Genomic DNA, 20,714 nt, shown 5'->3' with positions numbered 1-20,714 from the left:
TATGTTACTCAAGTGCTTGACTTTGTTCAGAAAGCAGAGGGCAAAGTGTCTTTTGTATAGGGCATTGTATGGCTTGAAACATGCACCTTGGGTATGGTACAAGTGGATGATATGCTGTTGGTTGGGCCCCATGAGACTTGTATTGCAGCCTTGAAGGCTGAATTGCAGCATTCATTTGATGTTATAGATTTTAGTTATTTTCAGATGTGAGACTATAAGCCTATCTCTACTCTGGTTGAGACAAGCCATAAGTTTGCACTTAAAGATGTAGAAGATTTGTTTGATACCTCTCTATCAACAAGTTGTTGGCTGCCTTTTATACTTTTGCAATACATGGCAAGATACTCCATTTGGAGTTTCTCAATTGGCATGCTTCGTGCATGGTCTTGTCATTAAGAATTGGCAAGTAGTAAAATGTATCTTTCAATAACTCAAAGACACTCAATCATTGAGCCTCTTCTACCCTCGAGCCTCAAGGTAGTTCTCTTTGCTTGTATGCATTTAGAGGTAGTGATTGGCTGGTGGGTTCTATCGAGCTAACATAAGCATTACATGCTGAATTAGCCACTTAAACAGCCCAAAAAATGCTTAATTAATCGAAACCCTAAAATGGTGCGCAGTTCAAGAGAGTTTTAAAATGGTGCACGGTACAAGGACCATTTGAGATTTCAGTTTGCAGAGTACGATCTCATCATTATGCATAGGGCTCAATAGTAGTTTGAAGGTAGGAGTGAGTTTTCTCCTTTAGTTTGATGCATAGAACTAATGAACATGTAGGAAAGACGGAATCTCCACCATGTAGGAAAGACGGAATCTCCACCATGCATAGAACTAATGAACATGTAGGAAAGACGGAATCTCCACCATAGACTGGCTGTCTGCATGTGAAAACTGGTGTGGACTATACACCACTTCCATCATTAATCTTTACTCTAGTGTCAAGTATAAACACATAAGTCTTTGATTCTATTCAAGTTGATTCCTCTTTTTCTCAAGGGTTCGAAGATCCCCTTGATGAAGAGATTATACATAATGATTTTTGTGTATGAGCAATGAAGAAGATAGATTTTTCTTTCTAAACTCAAAACAAGGTAAGAAATGGAAGCAAGACGTTATAAGTATCCCTTCACTTCCTTTTCCTTCAAATGATTCTGTTTCTCATGGTCAAACATGAGTAGATGCATCCACATCCACATCCTATTCATCTTTTCAATTTCATGCATTTAATGGACAAAAGGAATCCACATGATTTTCCACTTCCATACCAATCACAAATCCTTTTGGGCTCCTACCCATCCCACCCTCATATTTCGTTGCACCTTCCTTTGAGCCTCCATGAAGTGGACCATACGTTCTATCACACACCACCTTGTGGGGTTTCCCACAACCTTTATGACACCCCCTTATGCCTATTCGGGCAATGTACTGATGATGGAGGCTTGGTCTCCCCTACACACTCTTGCAGGCTATCCCTTTGGAAGTCCATCCCAAACATATCCGAGTGTGCCTCAATTGGTACCACAGTTTGCCTCCATGGCATTACCTAGTGGATCAACTAGTCATTTTTTAATTCCCCAGTCGACATTTGGACAGGGCTCATGTGTCCTAGTGTCTCCACCTCCACCATCAGCACCTTATGAAAATATTCATCTTTCAATGCCTTTGCATCAATTGGCACTCCTTGGGCACTCAGAGTCTATTTTTGCTTACCCATCCAATCTCTTACTTTCTTATCCACCACCACCAAATCCACCTTATCCACCTTTATATCCTCCACTGCCTACCTATCCCCCACTAGCATTCCATTCATCCTCATCAGTGAAGTATGCCTTTTCAAACAAGATTCGTTTTAATGGCTCGAACTTTACTAGGTCCAATTTGATGAGATATGTTTTGGATTTCCAAGGTTTGTGGGAACTTGTTCTCGGACAAGAACCCTAACTCGACCCCTGCTAGTTTCCATATTTTTCGAAGAGCCAAAATACCATAGCCATAGACAAGTTGATGCAAGGTCTCCTTGAATTCCATTCTCAGCTGTGGTAAATTGACCTTGCCTCTGAGCGTTGGGCCCATCTCGTTGACCGCTATGCAATGCTCGGACTTATCACATCAATCTAACCGTGAGCTGCAACACTTCAAAATTATTGATAAGGATGACTTGAAAGTTAAGCTAGCTAAGTATCTGCGTCTCCTCATTGAGTTCTCGACCACTAGGGCCCCTAAGTCCCTTGACAATCAGGTTACATTGTTCCTTAATAAGCTGTTGAGGAAATATTTCAATTTTGTGCAGCAAGTGATCTTACAGCCTTAGATGCCTAGGTTCTATGAATTTGAGTGTCAACTATTGCATTACGCTTGGCTGTTCAATGAGTTTCATGGGACATCCTCCATAGAGGGGGTCTTTGTTGCATCTTCTCAGAAGGGGCAACAAGGGAAGAGTAAGCAACCTCAAACTTTTAGGCAAAATCCAAATCAAGCACAAGTTAGTGAGTCACAAGAAACTTTCCAGTTAAAACCCAAACCCGGGTAGCAGAATGTACAAAAAAAAAGATATGGTATCATGAGGATGTGAAATTTTATTGCTATGCTTAGCATTTGATTAAAAGTTAATCAAATGTACTAATGTCACTTGTACTTGTGAGGTGTAAGTTAATTATTTCACAGTGTGGGAGCCAAGAGCCCGAGATATCATTCGGTGCCAAAGGTAAAAGTTGTAATAAGGTATGCCTGATATGTATGAGGTGGTACTCGATGTTAAATTTAGACCTAGATTAATTTATTGGCCACTAATGTCAGTGGTGACATTGTATTAATTAATTAATTAATGTCAGCCTAAGGATTAATAATTGCTCAGGGATACTTGGAAGACATTAGCCTAGCCAATTTAATTATTGATTAGTGGACTTAATTTTTTAAGCATTGGAATAATTATTAAATTAATTTTAAAATTTTTAGAAATTTTAGAAATTAATTTAATAAGTCGGATAATGCTGAAAAATGGGATTAGAAGGTTGCCACTTGGCAAAGCTTTCCCATACAAGTGGGAAAAACATTTTTAGGGGTTGGTAGAAGTCTATTCCAATCATTGTGACAGAGAAGGAGACTGTTCGAGAGCAAAGAGATGCAGTTGATATAATTTGTAGCCACCATGGACCAGTCCCACAGTAAGTGACAGCAATTTGGAGCCCTTCAGGAGTAGGTGACAGCACGTCAAGGTCCTTCTAATGTAGGTGACAACATACAGGAGGGAGACAACAGTTTTTTGGTGGTCCTAAGCTATAGGTGAGGTAGGATCAAGTAGAGATGATGCCTCTTGATTTGAAAATTCACAAAGTGTTGGGGAAAATGCAATGCCTGATCTTGGACAAGGTACACAATATGCACAACAAACTGATAATGCTGGTTTAGACCAAAATGTGGAGCCTTCTAGGCCTTCAAAAGTTGATGATCAACAAGAGAGAGAGGAATTTAACAATTTAAAGATGAGCTAAGGACAACAGCTGAAATGTTTATGTGATTGACAAATGATCCTTAATTTATGTGCTTTTTGAACCCTTTAAAGGAGGGCAACAAAGGCAAGAAGAGAAAATGGTCTTCAAGAGCTTCAGGATAGTAAGATGCATTGAAGGAAGAGCCAATATAGCAACATGATGTTTCAAACGTAGATAGTGAGCATAAGCAAATGATGCTAGTGGGGCAATTGATGCATATGCAAGGCTAACTTGGAAGTGCTAATCCAATGTTTTTTGGACAGCAGTGCATGCATGCAATTATGGGGCAGCCAGGTTACTTTGGTGGTGGCACTAGTCTCCATGCTATGGTGGATCAAGGATTGCACACGGGGATGTATGACACAACTCCGTATCATATGCAACAACCAATGCATGGTGTGCAAGGCTCAATGTATTCGGGTATGGTTGGTAATATGCATAACCCCATGTATAACAATGTTGGCATGATGCTAGGGCACAAAGTGGTAAGTTTGGCAATGCATATATGCAGCCCACTATATTTGGGACTCGTGGTATTAATGATGGTTATGCAAATGCTCCATATAGTGTTGGTTATGAGGAAAAATGTAGCTCATAATGCATGAAATGTATGGGAAAATGTATTTTGATATAGTTGGTAGTATGCAAATTTCCATGCACAATCACATTGCAATGGTCCAAAATATGCAAACAAAAGGATCACAATGCTTAAGGGGAAGAAAGGCCTAGGCCTACAACCTAGTGGAGGTTTCAAGGCAAGTAAAGTTAGAGGTAAAGTTTCCATATGCTTCTTGGGGAAGCTTCATCATTGTTTCACCAATAGATGCAAAGTGGATGGAAGATGATGACTTGGCAAACCATCCTCAGTTGTTGCAACTTTACTGAGATGCCTCTTAGTTAGAGCTGACATTGGTTCTGGTGAGATTTAGCAGAGCGGGGGTTTGGAGCATTGCTTGATGCTCAAGAGAAAGGTAGGACTTCCACTCCACCAGTTTTGGATAGCTCTCATATATAGTGGATCTCGGATGTATTCAACCTGTATCCGAGGTATTGCATTGATAGTATGCTTGTCATGAGGTCGCTACTCAGTGTACTAGTCATTGTGAGATATATGTAGACGAGTATGAGTTTCACCCAGACACTCAAACTATACTTTTGCATCAATTTATGATCAATTTGGTATGAGTTTTTGCCTCATTTTTGAGACAAATTCTTGATTAGTTTCAACTCCATTTTTAATTAGTTTGAGAACTGTTTATGGTCACATTTGTGATTAATTTTTGCATCAGTCTTTTTGGTAGTCTTAAGTTGTAGGTGATAGCTTCCATGACTGTTTGAGCAAGGTAGCAATAGGTTTTTAGCGTTTCTCACGATAAAAATTTAAAATTTCTCTCTCAACAGCATTTTATCTCATCCCCCCAACCATCTCTCAAGTGATCTTAGTATTTTTTTAACAGTTTGAGCGATCAAAGGAAGATATTTCAGTCAATCTTTGCTGTAAACCTTTATTTACAATAGAAAATAGGGTTTGACAGCTACCTCAGGATGCATGCTTAAAATTGAGGGCCTAGGACTTGGATTTGAGTAGCTGAAATTGAGGAATTTTAGGGAGATTTAAGAGACCAACTAGGGAATATCAGATTTGGGGCTGAATTTGTCTTTGAAGGAGTAGTTGAAGATCGATTCCTAAGAAAAGCAAGAGGCAAGTTGGTTTGGAGGTTTGTTGGTTAGTTTTGACAGCAGGAGGCACTTGGATTAGTAGAGGAGATCAAAGGATCTTAGTTGGACTCCTCTCATTTGTAATATGAGATAAAGAAATGCTGCAAGGAGCGCCAGTTTTAGGGCCAATAGGCTGTCCATTGTCCAAGATTAAAGTGGTAAAGTGTGCATTTCAGTTTATGTGAATTTTATGCTTGTAATTATTGTTAAATCAAGTTATCTACCACCCTATCAAGAAGGAAGGCTGGTTTCATACGGTTAACATTGTCAAAAGGCTAGTCACTTTAACGACAAGTGTCATTTTAAGGCTAAGGGCAGTCCGCCCAAGACTTGTCGCCTTTCAAGTACATCTGATGAGGGAACTCTCATCCCCCTTCCATAGCCTAGATAGTAGGGTAGACCCATTGCTCACATGGGAGCTGATTCTTTTGCTCTCTCTTCCCTTGAGGAGTTGTAAAAAATGTCTGCCCATCGTATTGTTGTGGACTTCAGTTATCCTTGGGTACCTATTGTCTCTCTTGAGGATAGACTTGATGAGTCTCCTTCTTGCTCAAAGTTGCCCTCTCCTTTAAGTACACAGCCAAAAGCACTTGAGTCTACTTTCTCTAGAGACCATTCGGCTCATCAGATTGTTGAGCCTTCCTTTGATTTAGATCTTTGTGAGAGTGACCATGATTCCTTTCCACTTTTCACCTATACTTCACTTGATCCTTGTAGGGTATACTCTAGTTTGTCTTCTCTTTTCCGTTGCACATTTCTCCTTTTACTTTCTTATATTCTTAGTGTACCTACCTTTTGGTAGTGGAAGTCTTTTCACATTCGTATATAGCATCCACTTGCAGTTTCTATTGAAGTTGAGGTGTGCATGTTTTATGATCTTATGTAGTTGTCTTTTGCTTCCTTTTCCAGGTTGACATTTGCTTCTATAGGATCTACCGTCTAGCTTGGAGCGAAGCCTTGGATCGTTCAGCACTCCTTTTCATGGTTGCATCTCTTGGTGGCGTTTCTTTCCTAAGATTCATCATTGCCTCTTTGAAGGCCACCTTGGAAGCTCTTCATTTCATAGGTTTTCAGCTAGACATGTATCTCACTCTTCTTCTTTGGGTGCTACTTCTTTTCCCTATCGACATCAACATCTTGGGGATAGTGGGGATGCTTACCTCTTCTTCCATCGTCTAATGGTGAGAGGGGGCGGTCTACAGCTTTCCCTTCCACTTTGAGAGCATGTGACTTTTTTGCTTGATAGTGATAGTGATGATGCTTATAGATTTTGATTTAGATATTGGATCTATTATACATTTTTGAACATTGTATCTTCATCGGCTCTGTCTTGATGACATGATTGGAAAAGGGTGCTTGGGCACGTGAAAAATTCCTTTGCGAGGGCACTGTTGTACAATATTTTGCTTGGGCATATGATATCTTGCATCTCCCTTTGCATAATTTGAGTGCATTGGCATTCTGTTCATGGAAACATGCATTTGTGCACATTTATCCCTTTTCAGTTACCTTGGAGTGGTCGACTCTAGATCCACCATATTTGCAATATTTCTGTGGTAGTCTCCAAAGGCAATTCTCTTTGCTTGCTTGCTTGCTTTGCTTGTCTTGCTAGTTTACTGTCCTCTTTTTTGCCTCTCCCCATACCTCCTATATTTGTTACACATTCGACTAGCCTATTTCTTCGACATTGGTATCCAATAGTGGTAGGGATAGCTTGTTTATTTTATGAAAACCTTTGGGCCTAGCTACTTGTCTCCTATCCATCGATCGCCACCCCCCCTTTTTGTAATAATCATTATGAAATCACCCAAACAAAACAAACCAAAGAAAAAAAGGTTTAATGTGGTTTCATCCACCTTTGCAAGACTTGGTAGGCCATTGGGTAGTCGACGTGCACCCTTTGTTCGATGCCCTAGCCTCTCAGGGGGGTGACCACTTGGATTCCCTTGGTAAGATAGCCATTGCCTCTATAGTCTTGGTAGGCCATTGGGCAGCCATTGTGCACCCGTTGTTCGATGCCTTGGCTGCTTTGGGGTGGGACGCCTTGGGGTAAAAACACATACAAAATAAAACACTCAAAAATTTGGATTGGCCTTTCTTTCTAGCTCAGTTTTTGGGCCTGAGAGGGGCTGTTGAGCTACCATAAGCAATACATGCTGAATTAGTCACTTAAACAACCCCAACAAAGAAAATTAATCAAAACTCTAAAATGGTGTGTGGTTGAAGAGAGTTTTAAAATGGTGTGTGGTATGAGGTTCTGAAACTTTCTATTTTAGATCGCTAGATGTTGTTATGCCTTAGATCTATCGGATATATCCCTTGCAGAGACTCCATAGGATTTGGAGAGAGATCGTCCATGCTCTCCAAGGGAGATGGGAGAGGACACCAGTTGGTTTGGAGACTTTGGAGGGGGGAGATCCTTTTCTAGCACTTTCTTTTGTTGTTAGTCATACATAGTTTGGCACTATAGACCTCTAGATTTTATCACTTAGGCCTTTGCAATAGAGTCTCACTTTGTTGTGTATTTTTTGTTTTGAAAGTCCCTTATAGAGTTATTTTTACACTTCGCCTTGGGTTACTTTGTCTCAAGGAAATTTATTAATAGAACTTTATTCTCTGAACAAATTTAAAAAAAAAGTCTCTAGAGCAACCATGCTTGGGTTCGCACCTTGGGAGATTCAAGATGTGGAGGTGATTAAGCAATTAAACATCTTTTGGAACATGAGATTGTGGGAGTTGTTTGTTTTGATTGACCTTGATTCTTATTTGAAGTTTCAAGGTTCTTTAAATTGTTCGGGTTTCTGGTAGACTTGGAAGTACGTGATTTGGAAGTCCCTTTTGCAAGGGTGCCATTAGGATAGTTATGATGTGTTTGATCAGTTCAGTTGGGTCAAGCGACCAGAGTGAATCTTGCAAAGGGCACCATCTTAATACATACCATTAAGTCAAGCCATCAAAGCATTTTTAGCAAGCAAGCTGATTTAGACAAGGAAATCTTTTGGATCTAGCTATCTGGACAGCAAGGAAAGGTCCAAGGGGCCAACATATATTGAATCAGGCAAGCCGCATGGGAACAAGATATAGTATGCCTGCTGGTTTTTCGTCTTTCCAATTGCATCGTGAATATGCGCATAGGATATTCGCTTAACATGACAACTCTGAACTCGAAAACTGTAAAGGCACAGACATCTCTGTGGACTTGATGCAATCAGTGGCTTGAAGCAATCAGCCTAGTTTGATATTCAATGTATGCTGGCTATAATGCGAAGGGCATGGTAGGGGCTGATATTTTCTTGTTTTTTATTTCTATGTACAGGTGCTCAACTTGATCATTGAGGATCTCTTCCAGGGCCATCCTGTTAGTGAGAAGAAACTGAAAGAATTGCTGGGCCATACCCCATTGCAAGTGGCGGCAGGAGCCATTCTTGGAGTGGTGGCTGGCTATCTTTGCTCACAGGGTTATTCTGCTTTTCCTTGACATGGGTTTTGATATCTATGGTTAAATGATATTTCCCAGAAGCATAATGCATTCATGGGGCATGGTAGGAACCATGGTGCTACTGCAAGAGAGAGCTCATACCCCTAGTATGGGAAGATCACACATGAGGAGGATATCTACATATGTTTGATTTCTTGGCATAGAGGCATAGACAAGGCGCAAATGGAGTGCCGTAATGCTTTTGTGCTGCAAGGTTTTATGGTCCATTACTAGTATAGGTTACATGCGGAGGTCACTAGTGACGTTTTCCTGTGTTGGTTGAATTCATACGCCGGATGCCTCAAAATGGCTATCATGACCGATGAATTGTTTGCGTTACGCTGCAAGGGAGTCCTGGAAAGACGTGCCAAGTGAGAAAGTATAGAAGACTGCTCATTTTTTACTGACTTACTGTTGTGCCTTCATTCATTGTCAACGGAGCTTTGAGCTTTGCTGTTTTTAGAACTGGTCATGGTATGGTTTCCGTGTCTTTAGTCAATTTCAGTGCCAACAAAGCTTTGAGCTTGGATGTATTTGGAACTGTTCAGAGTACAGTCGTGTGTGGTTTTCTGTCGATTCCATTGTCAGAAAAACTGAGCTGTGCTGTGTTTAGAACTGTTCACAACATAGTTTTGCCTCCATACATTGTCAGCTTTGTTGTATTTGGAACTGTCCACTGTTCGATTTCTTGTTCAGTATCTCGAGTAAGAAAAACATCACAATGTGTGGGATCTTTACATCCCAAAGATGCAGGTGGTAGGCTATATGTGGGGAACGATATCATTGGACATGGCCAATGAGCTTTTACCATGCTCTTCATCTGAGGTCTCTTCACATGAAGGTTTGGAGCAATCCTATCGCATGCCCCGCCAATAAACGGAGGATTCCGACCTACACAGAAGGGATTGGGCAAGGTATACATGAGCGTGCAGCTACGCTAGGTTTGAGAAACAAACTTGAATCTTTTGGAGAGGGTTTCTTATGCACTACTTAATTTATTGCTTAGTTAATAACTTAATTAATTACAAATCATTTTTTAGTCAACTACTAAATAAAATATAAAGAGAGGAGAGACAAAGAGACAAAGATGAATGAGAGAAGGAGAAAGCGAGACAAGAGAGAGAAAGAGAGAGAAAGGAAAATGAAATAATACTTTCCTTCATTGTTAAAAAAGATGCTTCATAGTTTGGGGAATATTTTGATACACAAAAAGAACGAAGGAATAACCTAAGATATTTGGATTGAAGAAAATTAGCAAGCAAAAAAGAGAGAATTTGTAGCTTTAGTAAGACAAGTTAAATTATATTTTTGGGCAAGTAAAAGAACTAAATATTATAAAAAGTCTTAATACTAGGATCAAAATATAGGGTTATTTTAGACCTTAGTTATAGGGGCCTACGGCAAACGTGACCATGGAAGATTTTTAATGTGAGTTTATGTTGAATCAAGGTAAAATGTCAAAACAAGGTGCTTGTATTAGCCTTGAAATGTATGAAATAGTCATAGCGTTGCCTCTTTCCACTACCGCCAAAAACTGTCATTTTCGAAGCATTTTGCCATTTATATCCCTCCAGTGTACTTTCAAGTCAAGTTGGCTAGCTTGTATGTTTGGGTGCACACAGGAGATTGTATTAGCTATGGTAGGTCGCATTGGCTTGCTCGGCGCGTACCCCTTTAATTGTTAAGTTGGATGGCACCAACTATGTAGTGTGGGCATCTATGATGCAGTATGTGTTTGTTGCAAAATAGTTGGGTGTGTATCAAAAATATACTTGAGGCTTGCAAGATAGTTGTGCAAGCATAGACAAGGCGTCCTCTAGTGAATATAAGGTGTCACTAGTGCTACTAGAGGATCATCATTTGTTGCGCAATACCTAACCACCAAGTAGGCAAAATGGGACATGAAGGATGCACAAACACATGCTTTGGTTTACAACTACTCTTTGTTGGTTGGCAAGGGCAATGTCAATCCATATCTTTTTTATAAGTTGGTATCCCGCTTGCTATAAGAGCGGTCAACTTTGACAAACCCATCAAGCATCATTTTAGGCGGATAAAACATTTGCCACCTTCGAGAAAGGCAACTATGTTGCCAAGAATGGGAACAAGGAAAAAATAAATGCAACTACTCCCAAGGCACATGATCATCTCATTCATGAATGCTACAAGGATATTGCTAGTGAGAATAAGAAAACAACATGCATGCCAACCAAAAAAGAGCACATTGTGTGCAAATGTAGGTCAATTGGACATATGGGTAGATTATGCATTTGTGGTGACGAGCTCTTATAATCCTTTGTTGCAAATGTAATTCTTGTAAGTGGCTAAACCAAACAATGCATGTTACTTTGGTTGTGGTGCTTCTAAGCATATTACTTTGTCCTTTGTGAGATGTACCCAAGAAGCGATTTGTTGCGTGTGCCAACAAATTATCGAATGCTAATAAAGGCGTTGGAGGGGTTCTTGTAGTTGTAGCTATTGAGGATACAATGAGGTCTAAAGGATGTCTTATATATGCTAACGGTCAAGAAAATTCCTGTTGGTCTCAACAATTGAATGTGTTGCTTTTTTAGTCCATTTTCATATGGAACAAATATACGATTGCACGATGAATATCTAAAGCATAATTAGTAGCACATTATAGAATAATTATAAAAGCTTGATAATTATGAAACTACTATATTTGATGATGCTTTAGTATTTGGTGGTACACTTCTGGCATGCTTGCTTTAGTTTGTTAACTTTGGCAATTCACTTTACCTAAAATGACATTATATTGTGCTTAATTTATCCTCACTGAAAGTGCTAGCCAAACATATTTGCAAGGGTGGTGCACTTAGCAAGATGCATTAAGTTTCCAAGATGGACCTATGTCATCTACCCAAAAATTATAGTGAGTGCCCAATGATACATGGGTTCCAATGCGGATCTCATCCATAGAGGTATATTTGTACTTGGTGACTTTAATTGATGACTTGACTCTTCATGGTTGCATATGCACAATGGAGCTGAAACTAGCCTTCACAATTACAAAGGGTAGTGATCAACTTAATTGCAAAAGCACATAACCACAATTTTCACAAAAGATCATTTCACACATGGGAACCTAGAATGTTCTTGCAATATTTCTTTACGATTACTAGAGCTATGCAATTTGAGTGCAAAATAATTGATTTTACTCTAAAACCCTAAGTTTTAACCAATGCTAATCTCTAATTGACAACTTATTCTCGTGCATGCTCTTCACAACTCCATCTAGCCTTGCATATTCACTAAATCATAAGCTTCTCTCATTGTCTATAACTAACAATCTCCATAATTCATCAAAGTTTTCCATGAAAGCTTCAATTTTTGCACAACTTCAAAATGCACTTGCACATAGACAAGATTATTGCCTGTAGTAAGCTATGTGCCCTTTATAAAGAGACATTACAAAAGCTTGCATGCAACCCTAGACAATAAGTCTAAGTTGAGTATAGAAGCTTCAAGCTATAATTGTGCCAAAAAACTGAACTCAGCCTTGCACAATCTGTGCACAGATGAGAGGGAAAATAGGCTATTTCTCATGACAAGTTGCATGAAATTGGAAAAAGAACACTACATGCAATCCAAGACAGTTGCCAACAGGCTACACACAATATTAGAAAGTAAGTCTAAGTTGTCCAAAGCAATCCATAATTGTTACAAGCATAACACAATTAGAAAGTAAGTCTACATTGTCCAAAGTAGCCCACGATTGTTACTAGCATAACATAGTCTCTTCTAGCCTTGCATACAACTATTATGCAATGACCTTGTCTAGAGAAGATTAAAAAAATAGTTGTCTTTGTATACATGCTCATGGGGAAAAGAGAGAAACTTGCAATGATGTTATAAGAATAGACATGACTCACCATTGCATGCCATGTGTGCCTTAAAAACTTCCTCTATTTGCCAAAACTGACACATTCACTTGACTTACTTTTTTTTTTTTGGTGGTTTTTCCTTGAAAATTTTTGGTAACAAAAACATGGGTCTAATGTGTTTCTTTCTTTAAGAGATTGTTGGACACGATTGAAAATTCTAGTGGTGGTTGTAGCTTTGTTCCACTTCATACTTTTTTCTTTCGGTGGGTGGGGGGCTTTATATATGTCACATGAGTTCAATGCATTTATGATTGAGTAGGGCATTATTGCTTAGTATACAATGATATACAAACCTTAGAAAAACCATGTAATAAAAATGAAAATTGATCTCCTATGGAGATGGCACAACATATGCTTCCTCATCACAAGGTTTGGATGGAAGCTATTGTATGTTCATCCTAGAGTCTTCATTGTTTCCCTTGTAAGCATTGATTTAGTTACCTTATATGAGGCTTGGGACTAAGAGTAAATGTGCTCTCTCTACTTCTAGCTACTACTATCGGAAGGATCTCTCCTCTGGTAAAGAGTCCAATCCATGTCTACATAGTCTTTGTATTGGTCCTCCATTTTGGGGGGTACCACTTTCTTAATGCTCTTTGTTATGGCTTTAGCCCCCTTGATACTTTGAAGTCTTTATCTCTTTATATGAGCCCGCAACTCAAGAATGACAAACCACTCTCCCAATGTAGAAGCTATTTATCCAGAGAACCTCCTCCAAGATAGCAGGGTTCTCTATCCAATGGGAAGAATCATTGTCAAATAAGCATCTAGTATTTGGTGAAAATCATGTATAACAAACCATTAAGGCAATAATGTGGCCAAATTAGCAATGTCTACTAACTAGAAATTAGCCTAAGCTTTAGCCCATTGATCGAGCAAATGATGGTGATCGAGTGGATGGTGAAGAGGCTACTATTGACAAACATATGATAATATGGCTATTAGATGTATCTCAATAAAACAAACACTTTGCTCCACTCCTTTTAGAACAAGAGGAATCTTTTCTCACACAAGGACATTTTCTTGCATAGGCACTTATTGTTATAACATGCAATGAAGCTTTTGCAGTGGGAGTTGTGGCACGCTATATGGCTATACATGGCAGTCGGAATTGGGATGGCACCAAGGGTATCATGAAGTACTTGAAGGGCACAATAGATATGTGCATATGTTTTGGCAGCTAGGATACAAGAGTCATAGGGTACATTGACTCTGATTGTGCAAGACATGTAGACAATAGAAAATCCACCTCTGGCTATGTGTGTCAAGATTGTGGGAGAGAAGGAAGGAGTCTCACTTGTAGCTTTCTTGCTTGCACAATGGGAGAATACACACACAGGTGGAGGCTGAAAACAGTTTTCCTCATCTTAGTTATGTAAGCCAAAAAGAACTCAAGTACATAGAAATAGAAGAACCCTATATATGGGTCTCAAACCAAACTCAACTAAGGTGGCATACTAACTGAGCCACGAACTAGAGTAGATAAGGATAGCTGTCATCAAGCTATTATTCATGGGCGGTGTACCAACTGCATCTACAGCTAAAAAGTCGGTGACATAAATGCACAACGATCACCCTGGCATATCACGAGTGGAGCTCGATATCTCAACACTCTCCCTCGAGCTCAATCCCAATTCCTGCACACCAAGCAGGTCTCTGAACTTGCACAGCTTCTCTGCGCCCAATGCCTTCGTGAATATGTCAGCTACTTGATCCTCTGTGCTGACATAAACTAGATCAATAAGACCTAGTAAAACCCTCTCCCGCACATAGTGATAATGCACCTCAACGTGCTTTGTTCTATCATGATAGACTGGGTTATTTGCCAAGTGTATACTGCTCATGTTGTCACAATAAATGACAACTGGCCCATCTGTAGGCTGATGCATATCATAAAGTAGCTTATGCAACCAAGCTACCTCACATGCAGCCATTGATGCACCCCTGTACTCAGCCTCTGTGCTCGACAAGGCAACTATAGGTTGTTTCTTGCTGCTCCAAGTGACTACAACACTCCCAAAAGAGAACACATATCCACTGGTAGATCGTCTATCAGAAATACTACTAGTCCAATCAACATCAGTGTATCCATGCAACTGTATCTGAACCCCAGTCTCATAAAATAGTCCATATTGCAATGTGGACTTCACATACATGAGTATGCGTCTAGCCGCATCCAAATGTGGTTTCCTTGGAGCCTGCATAAACTGACTTACCAATCCAATATCATAGCTCAAATCTGGCCTGGTAATAGTTATATAAATCAAACTTCCTACTATGCATCTGTACATAGTAGGATCTTCGAGAAGCTCACCTGCATCTACACTCAGCTTTACATTCTGCTCCAAAGGAATTGAAATAGGCTTACAGCCTGTCATCCCATATTTGGACAGCATGTCCAATCTATACTGTCTCTGCAAGAGCCGTATCCCACTTGGTGATCTAATCACCTCAATGCCCAAGAAATAACGCAGCTCTCCCAAATCCTTCATCTCAAACTTTTGCTTCAATAGCATTTTCACATGAAGGATATCTTCATCACTATCACATGTCATAATCAAATCATCAACATAAATGACAAGTAGCATAATACATTTCTCTGTTTTTCTCACATAAAGTGAGAAATCTGCCTTGGAAATCTGAAAGCCAATAGTGACAAGATACTGTCCTATCTTGTCAGACCATACTCTAGGTGCTTGCTTCAAGCCATACAAGGCTTTCTTCAACCTGCAAACAAACTCAGGATGAACAACATGCACATAACCTGGTGACTGCTCCATATAGACCTCTTCTTGCAAATCACCATGCAAGAAGGCATTTTTTACATCCATCTGATGTAAAGACCATCCCTTTGATGCAGCCATAGCAATGACTGCTCTTACGGTTGCCATCTTTGCAACAACTGGACTGAATGTTTCTTCATAATCAATGCCATATGTTTGTGCATATTCCTTAACTACTAATCTTGCCTTGTATCTATTCACAGAACCATCTACATTGTGTTTCACCTTATAAACCTACTTACAACGAATTGCATTCTTATCTTTAGGCAAAGGTACCAATTCCCATGTAGCATTTGCTTCCAAGGCATCCATTTCTTCATCCATGGCTTTCTCTCATTTTTCTTTTCCCATGGCTTGCTCAAAAGAAGTGGGTTCTGGTTCCTGTATCACTTTGATCATATATGATAGTGAATGGCTGTAAATCCATCATATTTCAGCCTATCAACAGGATACCTAGCTCTGGTAGACCTGCGCAAAGTAGGTTCACTCCCAGGTGCTCTCAAAACATCCCTGGTCTTCCTTACTCCAGGTGTAACAATAGAAGGAATACCCAACTCATCATCAATGCTATGTTCCGAGCCACTGGATTCACCATCCACATAAGAGTGACCTGCATTCACATCAAACATGGGCTGATCTACATTCTCTTTTTCTTTTCGTGAAACTTGCATATCACTATCTGTATTGTTTTGAGGAGATTCTCCTGATCTCAATCTGCCTGTCCATGGTGAAGAATGTGAACCACTGCTATAGGACACTCCAGGTCCACTAATATTTTGTGACTGCTGCTGTGAATTCTGTGCAGCATTACCATTTTGTGCATCTACATCATCAATCACATTTACTGGTTTATACCAGCTACTCATCTTATAAAAAATAACATCTCTGCTCATTGTAAACTTACGAGTAGAAGGGTTATAGCATCTATACTCTTTCTGCAGAGCACTTCTCAGCTTTTGGATCCAACTTGGATCTCAACTCATCTGGCACATGAACATAGGCAATGCAACCAAAAATCTTCAAATGAAAAATATCTGGTTTCCTACCAGTATACCTCTCCTCCGGAGTTATCCCATGTATTGCTGCAGTGGGAGTCCTGCTCATTATGTAGACTGCTGTAGCAACTGCTTCAGCCCAGTAAAAATCTGGCAAGTCTTTTTCGTTGAGCATGGCACGAGATACCTCTCCAATATGCATGTTTTTCCTTTCTGCAATTCCATTTTATTGTGGGATATGACTGTATGAATATTACTGCTTTATGCCATGCTCCTGCAGGAACCTTACAAACTCATTTGAGAGGTACTCTCCCCCTCCATCTAACCTTAGGCATTTTATTTGCAGGCCTGTTTCTTTTTCAACCATAGCTTTAAGAGTTTTGAAATGCCCAAACACTTCACTTTTCTTTTTCATAAAATACACCCAAACTTTTCTGCTATAGTCATTAATAAAAGTGACAAAATAATGAAAGCCTCCAATAGATACAGCTTTAGTAGTCCACACATCAGAGTGGATTAATTCCAATGGCTTCTTACTCTCTTGAACATGTCTAGGAAATGGTTTCCTTGCCTGTTTTCTAAATTGACAGGCTTCACATACCTTATGCATTTCTGCAACCTTAAATTTAGGCAATTCTGCAACAATATTTTGGGCCTGCATTGATTTAAGTCGTTGGACATTAACATGACCAATGCGTTTATGCCAGATATCAATATCTACAACTACACCGGTCCCATGTGCAAACATTGCTGCACTCAATTCAGGCATGTCTACATCCAACATAAACATTCTGCCCTTCTTCTTTCCTTTTGCTATCAAGCGACCTTTATTTTTCATATCCTCAACAAAGCATCCATGAGAATTAAATCTGACATGCAAGCCCTGCTCAACCATTTGACCAACAGAAACCAGGTTCTTGGTGATATTCGGGACATGAAATACATTCGATAAGTATTTCTTTTTCCCATCCTGCATAGACAAAGGAATTTTTCCAATCTGCACAATAGGATGTGCAGTATCATCACCAGTCTCCACAAATCCTGGTTTTTCCATTTTCCTTGCATCCTGCATCCATTCTGCATGACCTGTCATGTGGTTTGATGCACCTGAGTCAATATACCACACATCATTGCTTTCTTATGCACTTGTCACAGAATTGGTCATGTGCTGCACCATAAACAAATGCTCATTTCTGTCATCACCCTGTCTACTAGAAGATGCATAATTCCCTTGTTGCAATTTTCCATTCATGATGTCATTCTGCTTTTTATAGCAGTCTTTAGCCATATGACCCATTTTACCACAGTAGTAGCATTCAACATTGCTGTTTGCATTTTGGCCTCTTTGCCATCCACCACGACCTCTTTGGCTCCCCCTGCCTCTAGAGTTACCACGTCCTCCTCCATAGGACTGGTTTTCTTGAGTTTGCTGCATATTCTGATTTCTACCACGGCCTCCAGATCAGCCTCCTCTATCTCTGCCTCTACCTCTTCCAGCATTTGAGTAGAAGATAGTTTCTTTTGAAGATGCACCACCATTTCTCTGCTCCTCAGAAATTAGAAGAGCAATCAACTCCTCAAAATCAGGGAATCTTTCACGGACGGAAATGGATGTTCGGAACTATGCATAATCCTTTCTTAGACCATTCAAGGTTACAGAAACTAAATCATCATCTTCCACTGGCGACCCAATGGAAGCAAGTGCATCTGCAATCTTCTTCACCTTCATGTGGTAGTCATTGATGCTCATACTTTCTCTTTGCACATTGTGCAACTCTTGCTTGAGTTGCATTTTTCTGGCTTGCGTATTTGTACTATATATTTTTGACAAAGTATCCCATACCTCCTTTGGCGTGCTTGCATCTTGAATATACACAATCATAGAGTTTGAAATGCTGATAGATAGCCAGTACATAACTTTCCTGGCTCTCTCATGCCATGCTTTAAATGCCTGCATTTGCTGTTGATTGGGAACATCAGGAAGAACTGGTTCTTTTGATATTTTATCACAAACTATAGACTAACATTGTCAAGATCCGCTCTCTTTTTTTCAGCAGATATTGGGGAGCAACAGCAGCCTCTTGAGAGTCGGGTCCTTTGGGACGATGATAACCGGTTTCTGAGTAGGCTTGCCTGCATTCAGATTTGCAGGGGCATGCCAACACTACGGGGGATTTGTGTTCTGCTCAAAAGAAGAAGAAGAAGAAGATAATGGCGATGATGCAGAAGAAGCTAGTAGTCGACTACGTAGTTGCTGGTCATGCCGCTCGCACCTTGTTACCGTCACCCTGATATCTCTTCCATATGACTGCTCCTTTAACCTTCATTTGTCACTGCTTTGATTCTCTGTCCTTCAACAGCACAATTAGCACACAGGTCGGCTCCTGGTTGTCCTCTGTACTGGCATTAGATTATCTTAAAAAAAAACTGTGGCCACCTCCTCTATATCTTTTTCCCACTGGGGAAAGCCGCTCATGAACGACAGCGTATAATGATCCTTCTCAACCTGGCCCTTCTTCAGTCCAGGCTTCAGCTCCCCTGTCGACCTGTACGCCACCCGTTGCCATTGTTGAGGCGCAGCTCTTGGTTTACATGGTAGCCAGCTTGTGATGATGCAGTTTGGAAGTGCTGCAGGCTGCCCTACTGAACTGATGCGTTTTATGATGTTGATGTGGCCGATTGTCCTTACACAATGGCCGACGAATGCATCCCTTCTCTTTTTTGCCCTCCACTAAGATACCTCTTTCTTCTTCAATCGCTCTCTGGACAGCTCCCACTACAACACTCGAGCAGCCACGGCCCTTGTCACAGTTCGAGCTTCAACAGAGGCCGCCTACTAATTGTAGTAGTAGAGCCTCCCGCTCCCTATGGATCTCCTTTTTCCCTTCGCTCAGCAAGTCGCTCACACACACACACACACACACACACACACACACACACACACACACACACACACACACACACACACACACACACACACACACACACACACAAATATGTCACCCATAGAACACAAGCGTCAACCCAACATACTCGACATCCATAGAACTTATCGTGACTAAATACATAATACACACTCCCAATAAAACATTCCTCAATGCGTATGCCACTTGCTTATATTAGGCCCCAATTAAAGAACACACACACACACACACACACACACACACACACACACACACACACACACACACACACACACACACACACACACACACACACACACACACACACACACATACATATCGATAGAGCATGCACTTGGGCCAATTTACTTCAATCACTCTATGTATGCATGGAGAAAAATGTGTGCCTAATCTACTCTAGGGCTTGTGCTCTATGCATAAATGCATACACAAAATGGTTCATTTATTATATTATGGTCCTGTAGCACTCAATACCTCACACCTCATTATAAAGATGAATTGCACTTTGCCCAGCACTCTCATTAGTACTCATGATAAATTCAATGAATCAGGGAAATCCCTCTTATAGCTATTGGAGATCTACACGACCCTCTTTCTTCTCACCCTTTCACCTCTCTCTATCCCCAAGGTTCCTAATTAGTGATAGCATGTCCCCAATAATGGTGCTCACTCTTGTGCACATGCAACTGTGTTTACTAGATATAGCTCTAGTAGGCCTCAGTTGGATGCAATGTATTGAATTGTGCAAGTGCATCTCCCTCCCATGGCATGGATGCAATTGATAGGAAGGGATATACGAAGCCCTAGTGTAATGCATAGAAATAGTATCATGTAGGGCACAATGACAACTCCCCATTAGGCACAATGTATTAGAATAGAAAAATACATTTATAAACATTTTTTGATTGACTTCTTCCTTGCACAACCACTTAAAACAAAAGCATTAACCATACATTCTTGCAAGCTTAGCTCTACCTAAACTCAATATCTAGATGACAATGGTCATTGTATGAAAGTTGGGGTCACCATTACAATTTCATGTGACTCCATATTTTTCAATTGCTATACATTTACATGGCCAATACGTTTATGCCAAATGTCAATATTAACCTCAACTCCTATACCTTGTGTAAACATAATAGTCTTTAGCTCCAGTATATTTACATCCAACTTGGTAAATATCATTTCCATACGCTTTCCTTTTGCAACCAGTTTACATTCGTTCTTGAAATCTTCGTCAAATTAGCCATTCTGATTGAACTTTACTTGCAATTCCTACTCAGCAACCATTTGCTCAACAAGAACCAAGTTATTTGTGATGTTAGACACATGCATCACATCAACCAAACACTTAACTTTTCCATCATGTATAGACAATGGGACACTCCCAACATTAGCAATAGGATGCACTGTACTATT

The 20,714-nt window shown here is 40.1% G+C and overlaps 1 protein-coding gene across 4 annotated transcripts in view; it reads left to right on the top strand.

Moving 5' to 3' along the window:
- LOC148032875 (uncharacterized) overlaps positions 1-9,630 on the top strand; it is a 31,728-nt gene extending 22,098 nt beyond the window's left edge. Inside the window, exons 2-3 of one of the 4 annotated variants that reach the window (XR_015691670.1) lie at positions 6,120-8,268; positions 8,527-8,653. Coding sequence is in view for 3 of the 4 variants with exons in the window: in XM_087683571.1 (XP_087539697.1) it covers positions 8,527-8,688 (162 nt within the window). In the remaining variant the exon portion in view is untranslated. Of the gene's footprint in view, positions 1-6,119; positions 8,269-8,526; positions 9,328-9,435 lie in introns of those variants that run through there. The other 3 variants (XM_087683572.1, XM_087683571.1, XM_087683573.1) reach the window with 3 other exon arrangements.
- The last annotated feature ends 11,084 nt before the right edge of the window (positions 9,631-20,714 follow it).

The sequence above is a fragment of the Lygodium microphyllum genome, chromosome 8, assembly GCF_053477565.2.
Source record: "Lygodium microphyllum isolate KBCC chromosome 8, Lygodium_microphyllum_v1.1.10, whole genome shotgun sequence".
Classification (NCBI taxonomy): domain Eukaryota; kingdom Viridiplantae; phylum Streptophyta; class Polypodiopsida; order Schizaeales; family Lygodiaceae; genus Lygodium; species Lygodium microphyllum.
This window is presented reverse-complemented; position numbering and strand designations above follow the sequence as displayed.